Consider the following 19,673-nt stretch of genomic DNA (forward strand, 5'->3'; position numbering starts at 1 on the left):
ACATAGTACCAGAGAGGCGTTTGCAGACTCCGGTGTGAACAAATACAAAGTGATGTTGTGGTAAGATAAAGTTCATGTGGCACAGCCACATTAGAGAATCGTAGGACAGAAGAGTTGTGTTAAGTCCATTATGTGCTTTAGTTTGGTTGTGTTGCAGAGATCAGGCGTTGCATCAGTAGGGTATGCCTTTTTAAACAGGTTAGTTTTTAGTGATTTCCGGAAGTTTAGGTGGTTGTACGTCGTTTTCAAGGCTTTTGGTAATGCGTTCCACAGTTGTATGCTTATGTAGGAAAAGCTGGATGCGTAAGTTGATTTGTATTTAAGTCCTTTGCAGCTTGGGTAGTGCAGATTTAGATAAGTTCGTGTTGATTCGGATGTGTTTCTAATTGGTAAGTCGATCAAGTCTGTCATGTATCTCGGGGCTTCACTGTAGATGATTTTGTGAGCCAGGGTGCAGATTTTGAAGGCAATGCATTCTTTGATTGGGAGCTAGTGTAGTTTTTCGCGGAGGGGTTTGGCGCTGTCAAATCGCGTTTTTCCAAATATAAGCCTAGCTGCCGTGTTTTGAGCGGTCTGAAGTTTCTTTAAGGTTTGTTCTTTACATCCCGCATAAATTCCATTGCAGTAGTCTACGTGGCTTAGTACCATTGATTGTATCAGGTTGTGAAATGTTTCCCTCAGGAAGAATTGTTTCACGCGTTTGAGTTTCCACATTGAGTGGAACATTTTCTTTGTTGTGAATGCCACTTGGCTCTCTAGTGTTAAGTTACGGTCCATTGTAACACCAAGGATTTTCAGGCTGTCTGAGATAGGAAGGGTGTGATCTGGGGTGTTGATACTTGTGGGGTTGTCCGCGTTGTGTTGGGAAGAGAGGTTGAGACAATGTGTTTTTTCTTTGTTGAGTTTTAGTTGAAATGCATTTGCCCATGAGTCCATGATGTTCAAGCTGAGTTTGATTTCATTGGTGATTTCTGTCAGTTTGGTTTTGTAAGGAATGTATATTGTGACATCGTCTGCATATATGAAAGAGTTAAGGCCTTGGTTGGATAAGGACTTGGCAAGTGGGGTCATCATTAAAGTTGAATATATTGATTGTGTCCTCGTGCACACCTCGACTTGGAAACTTGATGCCAACACCTCAGCTATTAAAAAAAAAATTCAAAAGAGGAGCTCACCTTGACAAAAACTGGTGCATGTATTCAGCAATTTTGGCAATGAGGGAGATCACTGAAAAACTGGTGAGAATATTCATCAATTTGTTTCAAGCATTTTGGCAGCATATAATGTTCACTGACCTAGTCTCATCTATCTGATTGATAACGCAGCTAACACGAAAGCAGCACTTCAAGATGGTCTGGATAGATTGAAATTATGATCTGCGCAATCTCACTCTCTTTCATGGACTCCAGCCATTAAAAGCTGAAATTGATCCAAATGACCTCCCCTGTGAGATGAGCGAGCTTATAACATTGTGCAAGGAGGTGTGTTACACTTAACTAGGGCCTCAAAGTGAATGGGCTTTGTCGGCATTACCGCGCTGGGAATCACTAGCTCGGTTTGGTAAAAGAGGCCCCAAGTGAAGAGTCAACTGTTCACCAAAGAAAACACTCAAGCAGTGCATGTCAACTCAGTGGAAATTCTCTGCTGAAATCTGTGGCAGAGAATATTGAGGAACTGTGTGTAATTGCCACTGAACCAGGTGCAAACAAACAGTTCCTGAACAAACAGTGCAAAATTGATGACTCCTTGCTGGCAGAAATTATGGCGGCGCTGGAACCATTTGAAGGGACGATAAAGAACTGTTGACAGATACTAAACATTCACTACATCTGGTGATCCCAACAAAAATATCAGCTGAAATGGTATCTGACAACTGCATGCTCAGACAGTCATGTGATAGCATCCTTAAAGAATCACCTTGCACATCACCTGGATTGCTATTTTACAATTACAGAGACACACTTGGAAGCAACATTGCTGGATCCAAGGCTGACTGCAATAAACAGACTGCGAACACTGACAGCAGATCAAGCTATAGTCAAAGTGCAGCCACTTGCCAAACCGCCAACAAAATGTCCAAAATGAGAAGAATCAGAAACACTTTTTTTTTGGAGACTTAATTAAGAACCAGGAAACAGCTTCATTGATTGACAGAGTGAATACAAACATATCGAGCTCAGACAAGGAATTCTGCTCATCTCTTGCTACTTTCTGGCAACAGAGGTCTCACGTGTGGCTGAAACTGATATGTTGTCTGCTCCCTGCTTAGAACTCCTGTCACTAACACATCATCAGAGCATTCTTTTTCAGTTGCAGACTGAACAATAAAGAAAAGTAGAATGGAACTGTAGGCACTGTTATATATCAGAAAATCACTCACACGGTAATTACTCTGGACTCATTCGGCTAAGGATGACCAGCTCCTAATTTAGTCCTTAAGTTTGTGTTAGGCTGTCCATCAATGAAAGGAATAATGACAAAACTGGAAATATATTATTTACTATAGATATAAAAAAAAAAAGAAAAAGCAATATGGCAAAGTAAATACAAAAATAAGAACTGTGGAAAATATATATACTAAAGATTACACCAATAAATATATGAAAATATATATATATGTAACTACACAACTATAATATATCCTGAGAAGAGATTACCAACTTAGCAGAAAAGTTAGGCTAAAGATCACAGGCCCAAGACAACCAGTCCTTCACAGGCAAAAAACAAAACTAACTAAACTTGAGCATTAGAGGAAAAGTCCTGTATCTCACCCACTCGGTCCATAGCTTCAGAGTCCACATGGGGTGATGAATTGGCTCCTCCCTATTCATGCTGTAGCAGAAATGTCTCCTGCGAGTCTCTATGGTCAGGGTTAGCCCAATGTCCTTGCATAGTGAGCAGTCAGTTACACATTTCTGGGGAAGCCACAGAGCTGCTTCTGAACTTGACCTTGTGAAGTGCTCAGCACAGAGATAAAAGTTCACAAGTGTTCAGGCAAATCAATCTCTAGCTCCTGAGAGAGATGAATCACCATGAAATCTTCTTCCCTTCTCCTTCTTTCTCTCTCTCTCATGCCCAACTTTGGCCCTCCCCTCCGAATCCACAGGTGACCATCATGGACCAATCACACGCCATCTATCCAGGTCACATACGTCCATGACGAGGGGCCTTGTGGGTATTCAGTAAGAACAGCTTATCGGTCAGTATCAAACTTCCCTCCATGGTTCGAGGCATGCTCCTACATACCTTCCCAGGAGATAACTGGAAGGCTAGTGCATGTAAACACATGTCCTTGGATGGTGCAGGGAAAAAATACCCTACAGAACTGAGCTTTGGCTCTGTACATGGTTTATTATTTTTACATTATTTGAAATAATAGTTTTCTTGCAATCCATATTAAGAAGTTTTTTTCTTGCATATTTAACAAAGTTATGCTATTGTGTGTTAAATTCTAACAAGTTACAGGACTCATTTTATGTTTTGTTTGAATTTTCAAGATCTCTTAAAGCAGGTTGGGTACAGGGATGAGGAAGGAACATAAATGACTGGGGATGGGTGAGAATGGCAACCAGATTACGTCCCTGTGCACACCTCTATTGTGAAGCTAAACTCCGCACTCTACAAAGGCAGGTCCTTGGACCAAAGCACTGGGAACGATGTTATTAGGCTCTACCAAGTGATGCGGTATTAGCCTGCATGACTGGGAGCTAAGCCTGGGTCCAGCTATCATCTGCTAGAGGTAAAGAAAACACTGGCGTTTTCCCAGAGAGCACCAGCCCTAATAACGATGATGTCGCTGGAAGAAATCAGTTTCTCTTCCTCCACATGCTAATAGAAAGGGGACACAACCCAATTGTGCTGACTGGTGCAACTGGACATTAAGAAAGTTTATGCCATATGCATACTCTTTGCTGCTGCCTAGTTAAGAAATAAAAAGGAGCTAGAGCAGCTTTTAATCTAGAAAATAGGGAAAGCTGACAGTTGCTCAGCAGCACGTGGTTCAGAGTAAGGTATATTTGAAGGATGCTAATATAACAGGAAAGTTGATAGAGAGGTTGCAATAAATGTAAAAGTTGTTCAAATGCCTTTAAGTAAAACACAAACAGAGTTGACAGATTCCAAGTTATCCCCGTCAACTTCTCGGCAGGCTGTAAACACAAACAAAAAATATGCTCGTATGCAAATGTAAAAAGTCTAAAACATAAGATGGGAGAGTTAGAATGTATAGCACTTAGAGATATAGTTCGAATCTCAGATAACCACAGAGTCACTGATATTTGGATACAAATTATAGTGAAACTAGTAAAACATGCCAGTTTCTGACACAAATGAAACGGCCACTAGCAAGGTTATCCTCTGAGTTCAAGCTTGGCCCCCTCCCTCCCCTGCAGTATGTCCATATAGCAAGGGAGGAGTGGTGTGGGCGTGTTTTGGGCAGGACTAGGGAGGGACCATGGAGTCCAACTCTGATCACAGAAAGGGAAAGGGACATCCAAGTCTAAAAAGACTGACGCCCCTATTCAGACCTGGCACTTGTCATGTCCAGGTTACAGAATGGTGCTCTGATTCTCCACTGAATGGAGAAAAAGGAAGTCACAGTAGGTATTTTTCTATCCCTGGACTGCTCACAATTTAAAAAAGAAAAAAAAAAAGCTGAAGTGGGACTTCAACCAGCAATGTCTCTCAGCTGGCTGCTTTAACTATTACTCCATTTCTGCACACAGATGTCTGTGTGGCCATTTTATAATATGGACATTCCTTTGCTGCCACATCGACACCCATGTCCCTTGTTTTGCCCTGTTCAGTTTGTAAAATGGATGTTCATGCTGGATGTTTCTAGTACAACGACTCTCGCATGTATTTTACAACAGGCTGTATCCTGTTCAAAAATACATATGAGAAGGATGTCCATTTGTGATGTACTGACTGAGACGTCCACATTGAGTTGGATGTCCTTTCTAAAATGAGCGGCATTCCTGATTAGACTATTTCATCACGCTTAAACACAATCTTTGTATTAGAATTTCTTTGGGAAGCCTCTCCACTGTGTTGGCAAAGCTACAGGCAATTGAGGAACATCCTGCATATTCACTCCCTGAAAGGCTTTGCTTAACACAAGACTATCTCTACTTCAGGAAGCAGGTGAAAGCTTGGCTCTTCAACCAGGCCTTTAACGGAAGAAGTAAATGATAATCGGCTGCACGTATTATAGCAGGACATGTTTATCTATTCCACCCTAGCCAAGATAATGTTCAAGCAACTTTCGGACCTCATTTGCAACTCTCTTTAACTAGTTCCTTATTTTCTTACTCTATCTTATCTAGCTGCATGTTCTATCTTTGCTTACACCCTATGATGTCTATTAAAATGTTTTATTGCGTATTGTGTTGGCATTGTAATGTAGCATACTATGCCATACTTTGTATTGTTGTTTGAATATTTTTACTGCTGTAATTGTCTATTGCTTATGTTTGACTTATTCTTGCTATACACCACCTTGAGTGAATTTCTTCAAAAAGATGGTAAATAAATACATAAATTTAGAAGATCTGTCCCCTAGTGGTGTATTTATAAAGAGGTAGACCAGGGAATTCATACTGCCTAGAAACAATACGTCTATTGCAGTACTGGAAGGACACTGTTGTCTCAGCCTAGGATAAACTTCTTGCTAAGCAATACATCTATGCTGCGAGACATACAATTGCAGCTACACTGTAGACCCTATATAATACAGACAGTGGGGTACAAAATATCTGACTAATTTAAAAGTGAATCCATGTTATATTGGGTCCGTAGTGTAATATGTAATAACAACAAAAAAAAACCCTGAACACATTATACTGAAGAATGTTGTATGGGGTCTACAGTGTATGTGGAACACTGAAAGACATAGCTCTCTAAGGGGGGGGGAAGTTATCAACATAGGCTACCGTTAAGATGGACTATTTTAGCACTGGGTATCACTGCACAAAACAGGAACCTGTAGTAAAATAACCTGTCTTTACGGTAGCTCGCATTGATAACTTCCCCTCTAAATGGTATCTGATAGTGAAAGTCATATATGCCTTTAAGGGATAAGTATAATAAAATTGAGACAGGTATTGGATATGCAGAGAAGCTTCACAGATTTATACAGGGGCTTTGAATATCTTTTGCTGGTCCTAATGCGAGTGCAACAGATTTTTTTTTATGTTGCATTATGTCTTTTCAATTACACATTAACAGAACTGTGTACCACCACCTGTTGATTACAATAAAAAAAAGTTTAAAAAGCAGCCCACGAGTCTCACCTGCTGCTGAAGCACATACAGTATTCTAGCAGATCGGATGCTTTGTTCTTGCCGTCTAACGCAATCTCTGCGTTCTTCATCTGGATCCAAAACCTCCTCAGATCTCTCTGAAAAAAAATGAATTTTCGCTTACATTTTCTTACAACAGTTCCCATAGGCCTTCTACTCCCTGATCTTTCTAAGCCAATAGCCTGAGAGCTGTTAAAAATCTGTACACTATCATGGAAAGTTCTTTAGTTTGGTTTACCGACTTGATATACTGCTTTCTGTTATATGAATCTAAATGTGGTTTACGATCCAAAAATGACAGTATTTTAAGAGAAAAAATACAGATATGCATATATTATTCACCCAAAATAGTGGGTTTGAATACAAGTCAACAGCAAACATTATCAGGAAAACACAGACAGAGAAGTAGAATCTGAACAAAGTTACCCTTTGCCAAAGGCCAATGAAAACAGACAAGCTTTGATCCTAGTTCTTAAACACAGATAAGAACTTTCTGATTTTAGTCCGGGGAACACTAAGTTCCAAGCTATAGGTGTCTTATTGTACAACACCATTTTAAGGACTCGAGCAAGAAGAGAATGACTATGCTGAAAGCTCAATTCAAAAGCAATGAATTACGATGATGGAAAAGATAGTGATAAAATATGACTTAAAGTTGCAGAATATAAAGTTCAGAATATAAATTTCTCCTGCCAGGTTCTATTGCCTGCTGCCTTATGTGGCAATTGACAAAGCAGTAACTTGCCCAAGGTCCTAAGCATCATCGTGGGATTTGAACCACAATTCCCTGGTTTTCAGTCTATTGCTCTAAGACCATCACTGAATTTTATGCAGCAAATGAGACCACAAGTACACACAGAAAACATTAACAAGAGTTTTAGAAATTTTAAATAATGTATTTTGCAAACATTTTCAGAATAGGCATTCTAGCAGTTTGTTTCCATTATTTTTATTTAAAATTTTACTTATCACAGTTTACGTCTCTATGCATTTCCAGTTCTGACATTACATAACGTGAGGTCCGCCAGGGATAGTACTGGCACTGATGTGGCCCTCCCACCTCTGCTCTAAGCATTAGGCTACTCCTCCATTAGAATGCCCCTAAATAATAAAGAGTAGAGCTGCTAGTGAAGCAGGAGACACAGATTCTGTGCTCAATTTACCTTTTTTAGCCAGTTCTTCTATCTTCCGGATGTACCTGCTTAATTCTTTTTGTAATCGTCGAACCTCCCGCACACTTCTGTCACTCTCCTTATGAAGGCTCATCTTAGGTCCTGGCCCTGGATCGTGGGTGGGAGGGGAGTCTGAAAAAGCAGGATGTAGAGCTCCACCATCTGAAGTATAAACATACACTTTGGCTCCCGAGTCAGTAACTTCCGAGGGTAGCTGCTGCCCGTTTCTAAAATGTTCTTCAGTTTTTGATTTATTACTGTCTGCAATATTTCCAGGTATTTTTTGTGCACTCTCTTTAGATACTGGAAGATTTGAAGGTTTCTCTTGAGACTTTTTGGCCACATCATGCTTCAGTTTTCCTTCCAGACGTTTCCTTTTCACATCTCTTTTTGCCATTTGAACAGCCAAGTTAAGTCTCTCCTCAGACACAACAGAAAAAGGAAGAGAACTCCTGGAGCTGTGTACATCAACATCATCTTTCTGCTGAAAATGATCTTCAGAATGAGACTGTGTTAGCTTTTCTATTATAATCGGTCCAGGAGTGCGATATCTGATTGCTAAATTGGATGGATGGGCTGGAACATTTCTGTTGAATTGTAGCTGTATCAACAAAAGAAATGTACAGTTGAAGTACTTATATACAACATAAGCATCTTAACAATAATTTAAACAAGCTGTATTAGATATAATTTAGGAGCAAACATGTATATGACAGAAGGAATACACTCACTAAAAAAAAACAAGATTTGTGGTTTCTATGAGGAGGGAAATGGAGGGGCTCAGAAAAGAAAGTCTGATTTATTCAACACATCGCTTCTTCTGCTGAACTGATGAAAAAAAAAAAAAAAGAGCATTGCATATATCGTAGGCACAGCCAATGAGAACAGTAAGTTAAAAGGCAGTAACAAACAAACAAAAAAACAAAAAAGAGATGGTAAAATTAGTTCTTACCTGATAATTTTCTTTCCATTAGTCCCACAGATCAATCCAGAGACTGGTGGATTATATCCCTCTGCCAGCAGGTGGAGATAGAGAGAACTTCCGAGGTTCATGTGGTCATGTGTAGCCACTCAAACCTCATTATTGTCGATACCAAAGCTACATAGATCTTCCCCACTTAAATCGTATTCCTTTGACTTCAGAAATACTCCTACTACCCTGAAACCGTAATCGCGGGAGGAACTCATGCAGCTCACAGCAAGTAAAGAGATTCGCTCCAACCTTCGTTAAACCATAACAAACATCCACTCAATAGTGTTTCAAAAAGGTATGCACAAACGACCAAGCTGCCGACTTGCAAATCTCCTCCAAAGAAACTAACCTCAACTCTGCCATAGAGGTCGCCTGCGTTCTTGTGGAATGTGCCCGTAACTGAGCGGGAGGATCTTTGCCTGAAGCAAAGTAAGCTGAAGAAATTGCTTCTCGAACCCAGTGAGCCACCGTGGCCTTAGAGGCTTGCTGCCTTTTTTTCTGACCTGCAAACAGCACAAAAAGATGACCCAAACAACGAAAGTCATTAGTGACTTCCAAGTACCTGATGAGGACCCGTCTCACGTTCAAACACCTTAGAGCACAAAACTCCGAAGGATAGTCCTCCTTCCGAAAAGCAGGAAGACAGAGCTGTTGATTCACATGAAATCGCGAAACAACCTTTCACAAAAAAGGAACCGTCTGCAGTGTAACTCCTGCCTCCGTAAAACGGAGAAATGGATCTCTACAGGATAAGGCCTACAACTCCAAAACTCTCCTCGCCGAAGAAATAGCGACCAAAAACACCATTTTCAATGTCAAGTACTTCAGTGATAACAGAGAGAGAGGCTCAAAAGGCGGCCGCTGAAAGGCCTGCAGCACCAAACTAAGATTCCGGGTTGGAAAAACTGAGGCACGTGGCGGATGTAAATGATTCACCCCTCGCAGAAAACAAATGATATCCGGGTGCGAGGCCAGCGAGGATCCCTGAAGACAACTCCTAAAACACGCTAGGGCTGCTACCTGAACTCAAGGACAGGCACGTCTCAAGGCCATCCTGTAAAAAGGCCAAAATAGCGGCCACCGAAGCTGACGCTGCAGTCAGCCCTGCTGCCTCACACCACAACAAAGGTTCACCACACCCGAGCGTAAGCCATAGAAGTGGAATGCTTCCTAGCTCGTAACATAGTAGCAATGACTTTGTCTGGATAGCCTTTTTCCCTCAGTCTTGCCCTCTCAAGAGCCAGGCCATAACGACCAAATCCTGACATAACAACCTCCGACGAGCTGGCAGCCGCAAAGGATTGTCAACTTGAAGACAGACCAGATCTGCGTACCACGGATGCTTGGGCCAATCCGGAGCCACGACAATCACACGACCAGGGTGACGAGCCACACGACCTATTAGCCTGCCTATCATGGGCCATGGCGGAAACACATACAGGAGGTCGGACAGGGGCCAAGGCTGAAGCAGAGCATCGATCCCCCAAGAGAGGGGATCCCTGCAGAACCTTCGCATTGATTCCTCGAGCCATGAGGTCTATTGCAGGAACTGCCAACCTGGACGTGATTAATCGAGAACACCCGGAGAGCTCCCACTCCCCCCTGTCCAGTACGTGACGACTTAAAAAATCCGCTTCGACATTCAACGCCCCCGCTATGTGAGCTGCTGATAACAGGGGCAAGCGCTCCTCTGCCCAAAGACAGAGAAGGGACACCTCCTTGGCCAGAGCAGCACTCCTGGTGCCCCCCTGATGGCTGACATAAGCCACCGCTGTCGCATTGTCGGAAAGAACTCGAACCGGCCTCCCTGTCAGAATCGATCAAAAAGCCAGAATGGCCAGATGAATTGCCCTCAGCTCCAAACGGTTGATGAACCGGGACACTTCCTCCATGGTCCACAACACCTGCGCTGCTTGACCCAGACAATGGGCTCCCCAGCCTGATAGGCTGGCATCCGTAGTCACAACCACCCAGTCCGGGACTGCCAAGGGCATGCTGATCTCCAGCTTGTCACAGCGAAGCCATCACCGCATCGCTAGCCTGGTCGACAGGTCCCAGGGAAGGCAAACACTGTAATCCCCCAACAAGGGGAACCACTGACTCAAAGTGACCTCTGAAGAGACCGCATGCAACTCCTGGCCCACGGAACCACCTCCAGTGTGGCTGCCATGGAGCCCAACACCTGAACGTAATCCCAGGCCCTGGGCGCTTGAAGCCCCAATAGACTCCGCACCTGAGACTGGAGCTTCAGTCTCTGATTGACCGGCAAGAACACTGTGCCCGATCGAGTATCGAACCGCACTCCGAGATATTCTAGGGATTGAGAAGGTAGTAACTGACTTTTGTCCAAGTTGATTATCCTACCCAACGAGCGCAGTTAACTGACGACCCTGTCCGTCGCCTGCACACTCTCCTGGAAGGAAGGCGCCCTTATCAGCCAATCGTCTTGCACTCCCTCTCGCTGCAAATAAGCCGCAATTACCACCATAATCTTGGAGAAGGTGCGGGGCGCAGTCGCCATTCCGAAAGCCAGAGCCCGAAAATGAAAATGTTGGCCCAGAATCACAAAACGCAGAAATCGATGATGAGGCGGCCAAATGGGGATGTGCAAGTAAGCTTCCTTGAGATCGAGTGAGGTAAGGAACTCCCCTGGCTGAACGGTGGCCATGACAAACCAAAGAGTTTCCATCCGAAAATGATGTACCCGTAGGGCCTTGTTCACACCCTTTAAATCGAGTACCAGATGAAATGATCCCCCTTTCTTGCCTACCACGAAGTAAATGGAATAGCGGCCTAAACCTCGCTGCTCCAGAAGCACAGGAACTACTGCTCTGAGCTGGACTAGATTTCTTAAAGTTTCCTTGAACTTTGCTACCTTTTGCAGATCCTTGCAAGGAGACTCCACAAAAAACTCTGCCAGGGTTCGATAAAACTCCAGTTTGTAACCATCTCGGATGACCTCCAAGACCCACTCGTCTGATGTCACTTCAGCCCATCCTCCGAGGAAAAGGGACAGACGTCCCCCTATCACCACCGGGAGATGAGCCAATACCCCATCATTGGGGACGAGCTCCAGCGGCTGGTCTTGAAGAAGCGCCACCGAGGTGGCGGTCTCCACGAAACGGCTGCTGCTTCTGAGGAAAGATCTACCCGGACGATACTGGCAGGCATCCCTAAATCGGGACCATGAGCCGCCCACACGAGAACCATTACGAGGCTTATCCTCAGGCAAGCGGTGGCCTTTAGAATCCCCCAGATCCTTGACAATCTGGTCTAAACCTTCCCCAAACAGAAGCTTGCCTCTGAATGGCAAACGCACCAATGAGATTTAGACGCCGTATCTGCAGACTAGTGACGAAGCCACAGCCAGCGGCGAGCCGCTACTGAAAGCGAAACCCCCTTAGCTTTGGCTCGAAGGAGATCATAAAGCAAATCCGCCAGGTAAGCTAGGCCCGCCTTAAGAGAAGGCAAAAACTCCACGAGCTCCTCCGGTGAGGCCGCTTTCTGCACCCAGGACAGACATGCTCTGGCCGCATAGGAACCGCAGACAGAAGCCTGCATACACAATGCCGCCACTTTGAAAGACATCTTCAACGAAGTCTCCAACTTCCTATCCTGAGGTTCCTTAAGAGCTGTGCCGCCTTCTACTGGCAGTGTAGTCTTCTTAGTGACTGCAGTGATTAAGGAATCCACTGTGGGCAGACGGAAAGTCTCCTGCTCCGCGTCAGGGAGCGGGTAGAGGCGTGCCATGGCCCTGGCCATGCGCAAACCTGCCTCTGGCGTGTCCCACTGAGCCGCAATGAGCAACTTCATTGCCTCATGAATATGGAAGGTCCTGGAGGGGGCAGCTTAGTGCACGACATAATAGACGGTTTTACCGAAGAAGGGAGCCCACTGTCCAGAACGGAGATATTCAAGACTTCCATAGCCCACAATATTAGAGCCAGTAGCTCTTCTTTGCGGAATAAACACGCTGCCGTGGGATCATCTCCCCCTTCTGAGGCCAATTTGCCCTCCTCCAGAGAATCTGACTGGGCTTGGCAGGGAAACTCCTGACAATTGGCCATCATCTACCTCCGAACACACTGAAATAGCGTCCAACCCGGATGCTAGGCTACTAAAGGAGGTGATGCGGCCATCTGACTCTAGATCCTTGTCTACGTCCTGAGAGGCAGCAGACGCTGCTGCAAAAGTCTCCATCGCCAGCGCCCCCCCCCCCCCCTTGGTCAGAACCACAAGGGGAGGAATTCAAAATGGCGCCAGATGAGCCCAGCCCTGGAGCAGCCACGCTGGAAATGGAGCGTGACGCTCCCCCAGAAACAGATGCTGCTCTGCTGTCTCCAGAGTCTGGTGCTAACAAAAAAAAATGCATCCAGTGCCTGGCGGGAACTATTAGCACCGGAAGAGGCCACAGGTGAGAACGCTGGGGACGCCCGAGAAATGGCGCCAAAATCATAAGCTGCCAGGCGGGCCGAAGCAGGCGCAAAGGACAATGGTGCCGCCGACGCCTCGCTCTGACACGAACGGTCCCTCGCCCCCGAAGCCTGCTCCTCAGACCGGGAGCCACAAGGGCAGGCAGCGCACACTCCCGACGCTGCTCCCCGGCTCCCAAACCGGGAGCAGTGTTTGTTTCCGAGGGAGCTGCCATAAGCCTTCACTGAAGCATCAGCGTACAGTCCACCCCCCGCTAGGAGCACGAACTTTCCCTGCACACTACCCCGGTTAAAACAAAGCCCTTTTTACTGTGTGAGCAAACGAGTGACAAAAATCCTTTTTTTTTTCCCGTCAGACTCACGTAGGCTGCCAAGGGGGTCCACGGGGGGGGGGGGGGGGGGGGGGGGGGAGGTAGGTACCTGGCCCCACCAGGTGTACCGTACTCACCACTGCAGTGAGCCCTCAACCCCCTAAGGGACGCTCAACTCAGCCCGAGGGAACGGGTGAGGAGCCCCAATCCAGAGCTGCAGAGCTATGTACCTTCCACCTGCTACATAGAGAGAATACTGAGGTTTGAGTGGCTACACATGACCACATATCTCTCTGTCTCCACCTGCTGGCAGAGGGACATAACCCACCAGTCTCTGGATTGATCTGTGGGATGCTATGGAAGCACACAGTACCATGAGAGTAAGGGAATTTACAGTCATTGAGGACAAAGGGATGGCAATTTTCAAAACTATTTTTGCAAGCAAAATGTTTCACTAGCAAAATATATTATTTAAAAATTGCCCACCCCTGAGTGCCAACAATAGCTTACTATTACTGGCATTTAGTGTAGACATTCTTGGGAGTTGAGTTACGGTGGGCATTCAAACAATGCATGTACTTTTGTATTTTCAAAATTATGAGCACTGTTTTGGTCAGTACATGCAAAAAAAAAGAAGATACAAGTGTTTAAAGGTACCTTTTATGGAGGCAATTTGAAAAGTGAATTTGCATGTGTACTTTCAATTTGAAAACTGGCATAACATCCATATGGAAAAGTTATCTGCAGACTTTGAAACTAAACAAAAATTACCCCATGTACATTTCACAGTAAAAGAACACCTTATGATATAAGAGGACAAACTGACACCAACACACATACCCCTGTTTACTAAGTCGTGCTTGCAGCTGCCGGCGGCAATGCAGACACAGCCCATTCAAAGTGAATGGACTGTGTTGATATTAGCGCACAGCTTAGTAAACGGGGGATAGCAGCAAAACAGTGAGGGAAAAGAAGTACATCAATATTACTCTCACATATGGTAATAGTGATGCATTAACAGATTTTCATCCAAGGCTACCTGTGTCTGTAGACGTGGAGGATTCCTCAGATTATTCTTGTCCGACCTTCTACCTGGTACAAACTGAGCATGAGATGAATGCGATATCCCTAAGTCCTTTGCATTTAACAGATTACTAGGATGCTGAATATTTCCAGCCATCTTTTAGCATTTCTCTGCAGACACAGCAGTTACTAGGCCTTAAAAATAAAAAGAAATTAAAAAAAAACCCCAAAGTAGATTGTTACCAAAATAACAAATTTGATAAGCTTTCTAAAAATATGAATGATAACTTTAATATAGATATGCCAGATAATATATAAAGGGTAGAATTTCACAGTAAATGATAGCAGTCCATCCAGCGTGCCCCAACAAGGCGACCAGAGCTGCACCTGCCACTCTGTACAGGTTACACGCATTCATGATTGAAACACTGGCATCAGAACCAGGGCAGTCGCAATTTGTCACCACGCCTATGACATATAGGCAGTTACATATGATGCCACAATACCATGCCAATAAGGGTCCTGCGCTAGAAAGTAGCCGGCACATGGTTTTGCTGCGCGCTCCAATCACTTTCTAGCAGGGCTGAAAAATGTCCGCAGTATTTTTTTATTTTTTTTTTAATGGCCATATGCTATTTTCCCATTAGCAAGTGGCCATTACAGCCGAGAGCCCTTACTGCTGCCTATTTAGAAGGCAGCAAGGGCTCCCACGCTATAGGGGTCATTTTCAAAGCACTTAGACTTGCAAAGTTCCATAGGTTACTAAGGAACTTTGTAAGTCTAAGTGCTTTGAAAATACGTCTCTATGTCTGCAGTAATTGGATATGTGTCCACGCTACTTGATTAAAGCAGGGACACCTCCTACTCTCTGCCCCCAGACAAACCTCCCACGTTTAAAATAAAAAAAAAAATTACCATGGGAGTAGTGTGCACTGCTGGCCAAACTATCGTGGCATGCCTCAGCAAGTCCCATGGTAGTGACCTTTTACCGTGCGGTAGGTCTGAATTACTAAAAAAGCCCCATAGTGCGAACAGTTGTTTTATTATTATGGCCTGAACACAATCACATTTGTTATCAGTGCATGATTAAACAATCCAACCATAATGTTAACTACATTTTACTCTCAATTTCAACTGTCTTTCCCTCCCCCACAGAGATATACATCACACACACTCATAGCATATGATATAAACGTGATATAAAATATACATACTTAAGCTTGACCTGTCTGCCATTTTCGGGACAGACTATAGAAGTCTGAAGCACTGGCTTTAATTCCCAACTAGTGGAGGAGTGGCCTAGTGGTTAGAGTGGTGGACTTTGGTCCTGGGGAACTGGGTTCGATTCCCACTGCAGGCACAGGCAGCTCCTTGTGGCTCTGGGCAAGTCACTTAACCCTTCATTGCCCCAGGTACAAATAAGTACCTAAGCCGCATTGAGCCTGCCACGAGTGGGAAAGCGCGGGGTACAAATAAAAAAAAAAAACCTATCTATTTGAGGTGCCTTTGAAGCCCATTTTGATCTGTCTTCACCTTTTCCAGGACATCTAATATAATAATTTGCTCCTGCAACGTTCCAATGTGTCTACCTGAGTTTCATCACTACGCAGCTGTTGATTACGATCTACAAACAGCTGATGACAGCACTGATGTCCAGATATGCGCCTACATGCAGACAACGGCTGATGATTAAACAGATGATGAAATGAGCAGCGAGGCACACGCTGATGAAATTCAACAACCTCCTGTCACTTTTGCAAGAGCGCAGGAGAGTCTCAACACCGTGCGGGCCTATCTGGAGGCCCCTGGATGTCAGTGCTATGATAGTTTTTACCGTCTGGCAGATGTAGTCTATGGCACTCACAGACACAATAGTGTACAGAGGACTATCACTGACTACTTCAAGTAAACCTAACGTCAGTTAACGGAGACTGTGTACTGTACATATGTTTATCAGATGTCAAGCTTCTTTGAGTCACAACGGTTAAGTGCACGCTCTGGTTAACTGCATGTATTTCTTTCATCCCAGACCCTTGCACTGTATTATGCATGTGCTGCTTTGCTTCAAGCATGCAAGCCCCAAAGCTATCAAGGCAGTGTACATTCAAGAATAGTAGTTATTTTTCTGTGTCTGGATGGGTCATAATCCAAGACTGTACTTGTGGCAAAGGAAGTGACTTGTGAATGATCATAAAGACCACTGCTCTACCAATTAGGATACTCCAAATAAGTCAATATTCACACTTTGTAGTCAGCGTATTTTTTTTAATGCTGGCCAAATTTTAAAATACATACATTCAGTGCCACTATATGTGTAGTCGGCAGCACTGAATGTACCGTATTTTTCGGACTATAAGACGCACCGGACCATAAGACGCACCTAGGTTTTAGAGGAGGGAAATAGGAAAAAAAAAATTTTCCTTTTTCCCTCCTCTAAAACCTAGGTGCTCCGGTGCGTCTTGTCCGAGTTTCGGATCGCCGTCCCCTACTTACGCGATGCCATGTTCCCTGGTGGTCTAGTGATGTTGGGGCAGGAAAGAGCGGCCATTTTGAATATCGCCGAGACCGTCAGGAAGCAGTCAGGAGCACGGAGAGCAGTGCGATGGGCAGGAAAGAGGGGGCTCTTTCCTGCCCCGACGTTACTAGACCACCAGGGAACATGGCATCGCGTAAGTAGGGGACAGCGATCCAAAACTCGCTACCTTCGGACTATAAGACGCACCCCCCATTTTCCTCCCAAATTTTGGGGGAAAAAAGTGCGTCTTATAGTCTGAAAAATACGGTAAATGCAATATCCAGATTATTACAGATGCACATATAGCTCAGTCATTTGCACTAGAACTGCTTACTACTTAGCTACAGTGGCGTAGCCACAGGTGGGCTTGTAACTGGTGGGAATCCCAAGCTCTGCCAGCGAAAGATTTCCCCCTGAGGGTAACGAAAATGCTACCCTCCACGGCACCTGTGCATGCACAGTTTTCAGTGCAGGGTTACCATATGGCTCCAGAAAAAGGAGGACGGATAGAGCCAGCCGGGTTTTACTTCCATTGCTTTCAATGGAAGTAATTGAGCTCTCCGGGTTTTACTTCCATTGCTTTCAATGGAAAGCAATGGAAGTAAAACCCGGCTGGCTCTATCCGTCCTCCTTTTTCTGGAGCCATATGGTAACCCTATGCCTGCTGCCAAGGTGGAAAGAAGTGTTTTCCCACCAGCTGAGATACTTGGTGCCCACCCAAAATCTGTTGTCTGGCTACGCCCCTGCTTAGCTAGACTTTAATTGGTCATGTCCACCCCGGCACCATATGAAAATAGGCAGCCAGTAAACATAGAGTTTAAAATAAGGAGGAAGAAGCGGGAACCACAGCCAACAACAGTTACGTTAAGGTTTTTCTTATTCCACTTACCTCTATAGACTTGATTGACGTTCATTCGTCCAATAAGTTCCCTCTCGTGAGAGCAAAGAGACTTCTAGTGACACACAGGAAGATGAAGGCAGATATAAAAGAAACCTAAAGTAGAAGATAAAGCCAGGAGGCTACGTCGGCGCCATGACAACAAGCGTCTGCGTTGCAACCGACGTCGGACGGGTCGCACAGAAGGACAATCTTCCTATTAACAGTTGAGTACAATGCAATTGCCGTTTCAGTGATCCAGATGATGTCATTCCTACAACTCCCCGCACGCGCCAGGGACTGGATCTTCGGCTGGAGGATGAGGAAGCAGCGGAGGTGTCGTCACGCCTCCGCCCTGCCAATGATGCGTCAGAGAGGGACAGGAAGTGAAACAACGGCAAGGATAGAAGAAGAGGGTCCAACAACATTGGCTGACTCTTGCTGCGTTCCTAGCTCACAGCTACACGCCCCCAAAATGCCCCAGACGCAGTATACAGAGGTGAAGGTTCGCGGCTACCAGGAGTTCATCCAGGCCCTGGAGAGGTTCAAGGACCAACTTGTTTTTGCCTTGTTCTGTGGATCCAAAAACGAAAAGGGAGCCAGCTGGTGCCCGGACTGCGTGGAAGGTAAAAACTTTGCTAGTTTCTATTAAGGCAGGACTACTGTAAAAATCAAATGGTCCCTCTACAGAAAGAACATAATCGTTTGCCACACTGGGACACACTAGGTTCATCAAACCCATTATCCTGTTTCCAAAGTACCTGGCAATTACCCCCAAGGCCATGTTAATAATGGCTTATGGACTTTGGGGAAGTTAGCCAAGCCTTTTTTAAACCCCATTAAGCTAACTGCTTTTACAACATTTTCTGACAACAAATTCCAGAGTTTAATTACACATAGTGTCAAGAAATATTTTCTCGGATTTGTTCATTGCGTGCTCCCAAGGCCTAGTATTTTTGCAAAGAGTACACAAGTGATTCACATCTAACCGTACCACTCCTCATTATTTTATAGATCTCTATCATATCTCCCTTCTGCTGTCTTTTCTCCAAGCTGAAGAGCGCTAGCCGATTTAGCCTTTCCTCATAGGGAAGTTTTCCCATCCCCTTTTATCATTTTTGTTACCCTTCTCTGTACTTATTCGAATTCCACTATATTTTTTTCACGTTGCAGTGACCAGAACTGCACACAGTACTCGAGATGCTGTCGCCCCATGGAGTGATATAAAGGCATTATAACATCCTCATTTTTGTTTTCCATTCTTTTCCTAATAATACCTAACATTCTATTTGCTTTCTTAGCTACCACTACAACTGAGCAGAGGGTTTCAACATATCATCAATGATGACGCCTAGATCTTTTTCCTGATCGGTGACCTTGCATCGCGTAGCTCTAATTCGGGCTCCTCTTTTCCACATGTATCACTTTGCACTTGCTCAGATTAAATGTCACCTGCCATCTGGATGCCCAGACTTGTAAAGTCCACTTGCAATTTTTCACAATCCTCTGGTGATTTAACAACTTTGAATAACTTTATATTGTCAGCAAATTTAATTACCTCACTAGCTATGCCCTTCTCTAGATCATTTATAAATATATTAAAAAGCAGGGGTCCCAACACAGACCCCTGGGGAACACCACTAACTACCCTTCACCATTGAGAATACTGACCATTTAACCCTACTCTCTTTCTTTTAACCAGTTTTTACGTAAGTACATAAGTAATGCCACACTGGGAAAAGACCAAGGGTCCATCGAGCTCAGCATCCTATCCACGACAGCGGCCAATCCAGGCCAAGGGCACCTGGCAAGCTTCCCAAACGTACATTCTATACATTATTCCTGGAATTGTGGATTTTTCCCGTCCATTTAGTAGTGGTTTATGGACTTGTCCTTTAGGAAACCGTCCAACCCCTTTTTAAACTCTGCCAAGCTAACCGCCTTCACCACGTTCTCCGGCAACGAATTCCAGAGTTTAATTACGCGTTGGGTGAAGAAAAAGTTTCTCCAATTTGTTTTAAATTTACTACACTGTAGTTTCATCGCATGCCCCCTAGTCCTAGTATTTTT

General features: G+C 44.5%; 2 protein-coding genes across 2 annotated transcripts in view; one reads left to right on the plus strand and one right to left on the minus strand.

Annotated features, from left to right (window-relative positions):
- LOC115456835 (protein moonraker-like) overlaps positions 1-17,768 on the minus strand; it is a 126,213-nt gene extending 108,445 nt beyond the window's left edge. Inside the window, 4 exon segments of the mRNA XM_030186161.1 lie at positions 6,291-6,397; positions 7,463-8,072; positions 14,228-14,406; positions 17,616-17,768. Coding sequence (XP_030042021.1) covers positions 6,291-6,397; positions 7,463-8,072; positions 14,228-14,368 — 858 coding nt within the window. The 5' untranslated portion in view covers positions 14,369-14,406; positions 17,616-17,768.
- Positions 1-19,673, plus strand: part of LOC115456837 (thioredoxin domain-containing protein 17-like) — a 531,330-nt gene that overhangs the window by 498,646 nt on the left and 13,011 nt on the right. Inside the window, exon 2 of the mRNA XM_030186164.1 lies at positions 17,901-18,229. Coding sequence (XP_030042024.1) covers positions 17,901-18,229 — 329 coding nt within the window. The remainder of the gene's footprint in view (positions 1-17,900; positions 18,230-19,673) is intronic.

Source organism: Microcaecilia unicolor, chromosome 13, assembly GCF_901765095.1.
Source record: "Microcaecilia unicolor chromosome 13, aMicUni1.1, whole genome shotgun sequence".
NCBI lineage: Eukaryota > Metazoa > Chordata > Amphibia > Gymnophiona > Siphonopidae > Microcaecilia > Microcaecilia unicolor.